Below are 6,661 nucleotides of genomic sequence, written 5' to 3' on the forward strand. Positions count from 1 at the left end.
CCTTTCTTTCTTTCTTTCTTTCTTTCTTTCTTTCTTTCTTTCTTTCTTTCTTTCTTTCTTTCTTTCTTTCTTTCTTTCTTTCTTTCTTTTTTCCCCAAAAACAGTATCACTTCAAATGTAGATTTTTGAAAACTAAAACCATCCTATCTGGTATTTGCTCTATTTTTTTTTTTTTGTTCTATATTTTTTGTTCTTATTTGGCTCAACATTTTGTGATCTGTTTTCTCCCCCTGTAGGTAAGTGCATTTTTGATCGTGAAAACCCTACGAGTGTAAAACAAGGCAGACATTTGCTACTCATAAGCTGGAGAAGAACACACAGTAAGTCAAAGTTTGCATTCTGGTGCATAAGGCAGTTGAGCATTTGAAACAGCCTTGCTTGGTACTAATGAAGTGCATGGACCTTCAAATTCATCATAATAGAAAGTGAGTCTTTGCTAACAACTTACTTCACCTTCCACACCTCTGCATCATGTTTTACAAGGGGCAAAGGGACAAAATATTAGTGCCGACAAAGATTAGATAGTTGTGAGCTTTATTATGGCTTAATGTCATTTAATTAAAACAACAACAACAAAAAATAGCTTACTGTTGTAAATTCTATAAAGGACATGTATGCACATAGAACTGAACCATCTAACCATCCAGGCACCCATGCAGTCTGTGCATAAGTCAGCAACTGGATTAGTTATGGAAGCCCTCCAGGGAGGAGACAGGTGTTTAATAAATTAAATAACCATTGAAAGACAGATTTAAGAAAGACAGTTACCTCATCTAATTCCATCTCATCTGGACTTTCCCATGGCTTGATAAATTTCCCACGAGATTTCTTCAAAGGCACAATTATTATGTAGTAACCTCTGTACAAGAATAGAGATACAAAAATAAGGTTAGTGCAGTGGGAAGGGAAAACAGATGGTTCCTCAGTCACCTACAGACCAGTGATGGAGGGTGAAGGCAAATTATGGATGTGGAAGAACTTTTCCATCAGTGACAACCACCTGTTTGTTCAATTTTAAAAACCACCTGGGTAGACATTTATGTGTTACTTTAATGATCTTGTATGGTAATATCACCATGGTTGACTACTCTTTATTAGGTATCATAAATAGGGCAGCAATAATTTCCTAGGATCCTGGTGCTGGACACATACAAGGATTGTATATTGAAATCTATCAGCACAAACTACTGAATTAAATATTTTCTGTTATCTATTTATAAGAGGATACTTCCATAAGATGTGAAATATTTATATCAAGTGCTTACTTTATGTTGGGAAATAAGTAGCTTTCTATCACAATCCCATTTAAACATTCTAAAAACTTTATCAGAGACAGGTAAACATTATTTTCCATAACATACACTCATGGTTACTACTTGTTAAAACTTCCAGAAACCTTTGTAATAATGTCTTTGGTGGTTCCGTTATGATTATACAGATACAACTTGAATTTACCACCAAAAAAAAAGTATTTATTGCACACAAAGCTATGGGTTTTGTATTCACTCTCTCCACGCCTTATAAAGCAGTTGTAACTGCAGTTCTTACAGATGGACACTGTAGCCCTAAAGGGTCTTGCAGTATTTCAATTTCAAAAAAAGCAATGAATAATAAAAACCACCTTTAGCCTAAACAAATGCCCATATTATCTTAATGGTGATTATGCTTATATACCCCTATAATACGTATTATTTGTATGAAAAATGAAAACCACAAAACTTATAGATGACAGTTAACTAAAATATATAAATGGACTTCTTCATAGGTATTGAAAAACTATTTTGTAACTTCCATATAGCATATGTTCTGCTCATATACTCACGGTTAGGGATTGTGCTTTGGTGATAATTATACAAAGACTGTGAACTTGTATATAAAAACAGCTGACATGTCCATCATTTCCTATTTCTCAGTTATTATGTTAAATTAATAATCTTGCTTTGTTCTCTCAACAATCCAATACAGACAGGTGATTGACAAAAAAAGAAATCCAGAGAGACTAGCTCCTCAAGTTACAAATAGAGTAAAGAGATACCCACTTGCGTGTATTTTAACCTTGAAAGGTCTACTCTTTCTGTTTCATGTGTTCTGCATATATGGTAGCTTTTTAAAGATTCTATAGACTGCTTATGAAACTGAAAACACATTTTTAGAAGGGAAGGGTAGAGGGTGAGGGAGGTGGAGGTGAGGGGACAGGGGCTATCAAGTTTGTATCACAGAGACCAACCTCACAGCAGGAAGGTCTCTTTCTACTTATCTCAAAGCAATACTCGAAGTAAACTCAGTAAAACCATGTTAAAGAACTCTTTCCATCAAAAGAGTCTAGGGCAGGACTGTGCTGAGTGGCAGCCTCTAGCTTCCTCTGGTCAATGACACACATGGAATGCACTAAGTCTAAAGTGACATGTGCCCTCAGTGTAAAAGCCACTGAATTTTAAAGATGTAGCAGGAATAATGAATGTAATATATCTCAGTATTTTTTTATGATTTATTTATTTATGCATACAGAACTGGGGTACAGGCCAGAGGTACAGGGGCAGTGAGAGGCTTCACCAGAGACAGAGTGGGGAGCACCACAGGCAGAACAATGAAGCACACTGCTGAGGGCAACAGTGCATGGGTCAGGAGAGGTCTGCCATGCCAAGTGGATCACCTCTGAGGTGGGAATGGAACTCATGCTGAAGTGGCTTTAGCTTTCTGGTGCTGTGCTTTAACCCGCTGCACCACCAGGGAGGGCCCTGTCTCAGCATTTTTTAAAATAGTGATTATGCATTAAAACACTAATATTCTGGACTTACTAGGTTAAGTAAAAAGTTATGAAAATTATTCCCGCCTATTTCTCTATACTTCTAAAGAAGTTACTAAAAAATGTAGTATTTCACTTGGCTCTTACTGCATTTGTTTGGTGGTGCTGCTCTAAATTCTGGTAAATAATGTGGCATCTACAGAGAGAAGTTCCTGGTCCAAAATTCAGATTCTGCCACAAATGTGTTACATAATCTTGGGCCAGATCCCTGAACTTTAGCTGTGTACTCTGAAAAATGAGTCAATAATATCAGAGTGCTACTTGGGGAAATAAAACAAATAAACAGACAGTTTAGCACAGTATGTGGCACGGACACTAAAGATATCAATCGCTACTGCTAGTTCTGACCTTCGAGAGGGAGAACTGCACCTAACTACCCAATACAGCAGGAAACAGTGAAATGGCCAGAGAAGCAGGTTAAGGAACCTGTCAGCGTTTTTCCTCCCTAATCAAGAATTCAGGTCAAACTAGACAGCTAGAGCAGAAACCTCTATCCATGGTGCTTTAAGTATCTAATCAGCAGACTCGTAGGATCCCAGCACTCAGTCACTCATTTTCTCTACTAACAATAATCATGACGATCAGGGAGGGAGAGAAGGAAAAGTATGTTGTGTGAGAGAGAGGCCAGTATCTTCAATTTTATGATCCCGAGTAAGCTTCCTTCTCTTCCTGTCCTCCTACCAACCTGCAGGATTTACCAGATGAGTCCATGTTAAATGAGCATGGAGAAGAATGGCAGGGGCTGCAACTGAGCACACAAAATAACACTGCAGATATACTTGATAAACACACTTGTCAGGAAACCTCTTGCTTTTCAGTACCAATTGTACAAAGGCAGTACAGCTTCTCTGCACTCAACGAAATGCTACTACACATGATCAGAGAGCTCCCATTGTCCTCTCTCACAATCTTGTAAATCAAGGGTAAGTTGATGAATTCTATTAATTTGTCTTCTGCTTTCACCTTTTGAGTAGCCACGCTCTTATACATACACACACACACACACACACACACACAATAATAATAATAGTTTTTTCTTCCTTTTACAGCACTCCCAAGCTATTCATTTTACTTGTGGCTGGGATAAGAATTGAACATCCTCCCCCACAGCAATTAATTAACAGGATGGCCAGATTATCTATATCTTTTTCTCTCCACTTATCGCTAAAGCAATTCATCTTGAATAGTTAAAATTGAATCTTCTTCAAAGCAGCTTTACCCATGGCAAGAAATGGGGCACTTGGAATTTGGAACTCTGTTATACAATCATGTTTTGATTTAACGCCACACATTTCACATGTATTCTCTGCAGTAATGGCTCTGTGGATTCTACTGACTTTGCTTTTCCTGAAACTCACCTTTCCCTTGGCCATCCTACATGGTGGCTGTTTCTTCTGCCCTCCATGAACCAAGCAGGTTTTCTTCCTAGACCTGGCCTGTACACCAGCCACACCCTCAAGTGCTTGAAGTACACCCCTCCATAGCCTCCACTCTAGCTCTGCAGAAAGGTACTGCTGCCTTTACTTTCTGTGCTTAAATAAACTCGAGAGACCGAACACAAGTTGAGAAACAACACACAGGACAAAATGATACTATGAATTCAAGGTCAGAAAACTCAAACAGGCCTTCAGCACTGCCTGGCAACCCTACCAGGGTTTATCCAGCCTTTCCACTTGACACAGCAACTTTCTCCAACTTCTGCCCTGGCCACAAACCAGGGGATAGATCCCCAACCCCCACTAGAACATGTCTAAATGTAAAGACAATTGTAAAATTCATACACTTGTTTTAATTAGCTAGTCCAAGTTTTCAGTAATGCTAAGGATAAAAATCTGTTAAATGTGTTGCTGACCTGGTTAATGATTAAACTTGTAGTTAACTCCTATGAGGGAGATAGGCTATGTAGAACTATAAAACAATGTATTGACTCCAGGCATTAAGAAGTTTAAATACAGAATCACCATTTGTACAAAAGCAATGGAAATGTCAAACTCAGCCTATAAGGTGGTAGGAATATAATAGAGTTTGTATAATGTAATAAATATAATAAAAATATTCAGACAAGTCCTATATTTTCAATATACTCCCCACCTATACCCACATGCAAAGCATCTTCATTCATTTTGGAAACACGTAAGCTGGCCCTACTTTTTTAAGTATACTCACTCTTAAATTTGTTCCATTACCTCACTCCCTTAGGAATTTTACTGTATACATACTCCTCTCTTCCCAATGGATTCTATCCATTATCTTTCAACCACACATAGTATGTGCCATTTACAAGACAAAATAAAGCACATCCTACTCCAACCTCAACTTTCTCTCCCACTCCTCACTGCTCAAATTCTGAGAAGAGCAGTGTGTTGTAGCTGTTCTCACTGTTCTGTTTCTTCACTTTCATTCACTTTCCAGTCAACTGTGTTCTAGGCACTAGTCTTATCAGCTCCCGTGAATGCTTTTCCTAGAGTTCCCAGTGACCTTAATAATACTTCATCAAAAGGAGAGTTAAGGACCCCCTTCTTACTTTGTGCATTTACAGAACCATATGCTTTTGTTAAGAAACACCCTGAAACCTTGAGAGCCTTTTCCCAGCACCCAGCTCTCTGGGTCCCCTTTTCACCTCACACCACAATGCCCTTATTTCCTTAGTGGTATTTATTTTCTGCAGCCAACCAAATGAATGGTGGAGATTCTCAGACCACTAGCCAAGGACTGCTCTGCACTCCCTCTCTTTCCTAGGTGATCTCATTCCAACTCAGGCATTGTTCATCATCTACATACCAATGATGTTTAGATTCATGTTTTTAGCCCAGGATGTTCTCTGAATATCACAGTTTAATCTAGTTCCAACTTTATGCCTCCACTTCTGTGCCACAAAAATACTTCAAAGTTGCTGTGATTAAAACAATAAGCATCCTCCAATACTGCTCTCTCCAATGCATTTTATGCCATAAAATTTGGTATTATGTTTGACGGTCTTTTGATTCTTTCCCTCTCTTACACAAAATCGACTGCATATCCTATTATTTCCTAACTCTATCTCTAGTGTACTTATTTCTTTCTATCTCTACTGCCTGACCTCATTCTTATGTCTCATGTCTGGACTGCTGATTAATTTTTTTGTGAATTGTACATTTTTACTGAGGCATTCAACATCCATGATTTAGGGGTATAGTTCACACCTCTTCAGATTTATGTTACCATTTTAATCTAATAACTTTTTTTCTCTAATGATTTTATCCCTCTCTAGTCCAGTCTCTAAAATTTCATGAGAAAAAAAAAATGTAACATTTACATTTAAAACTAAAAACATTTCAGATCCTCCTTTCTGTTAGGATAACCATCTTTAGGTTGAAGACTCAGTGAAATCTCGTTTGAATCTCTCCACGCCCTCTGGATTACACACCCTAATGAATCTTCAGTTTCTTGAATTGACTTCTATCCATCCTATCATTGAATCCTTGATTATTCTGTCCCATCTCTCAAAAACTTACTGGCCTTCCCAGATATCAATGGTGAACTCCCCTGTATTCTGAAATAAAAAACTTACATTTATCACCTGAATCCTCCCTTCATCTCTCATTTTAAACAATTATACCTCTACTATGTAATCTCAGTGGACCAATTCCAGTTCATAATTTTCTTATACTATTTAAGACATGTTGATCTATCTAGATGTACATAGCTAAAGCATATGTACATTTATCTAACTTTACAATTTCATCTCTGAATTCTTTTCCCACTGAAAAATGGAAGTGAATGAAGTAGGTGCCTTTGGGACTATGACTCTTCAGATCAGTCAGTCAAAATCCCTAGAAACTCTTCTCTCCCATTAGAATTTTCAACTCTCGGGCC

At 37.8% G+C, this 6,661-nt stretch overlaps 1 protein-coding gene across 3 annotated transcripts in view; it reads right to left on the minus strand.

Annotated features, from left to right (window-relative positions):
• The window catches only part of PTPRD (protein tyrosine phosphatase, receptor type, D), a 1,952,036-nt gene that overhangs the window by 129,114 nt on the left and 1,816,261 nt on the right, over positions 1–6,661 (minus strand). For all 3 annotated transcript variants that reach the window (XM_012721366.1, XM_004677659.2, XM_004677657.2), the window contains one exon: positions 769–859. In XM_012721366.1, the coding sequence (XP_012576820.1) occupies positions 769–859 (91 nt within the window). The remainder of the gene's footprint in view (positions 1–768; positions 860–6,661) is intronic.

The sequence above is a fragment of the Condylura cristata genome, unplaced genomic scaffold, assembly GCF_000260355.1.
Source record: "Condylura cristata isolate star-nosed mole 26May11 unplaced genomic scaffold, ConCri1.0 scaffold00006, whole genome shotgun sequence".
Classification (NCBI taxonomy): Eukaryota; Metazoa; Chordata; class Mammalia; order Eulipotyphla; family Talpidae; genus Condylura; species Condylura cristata.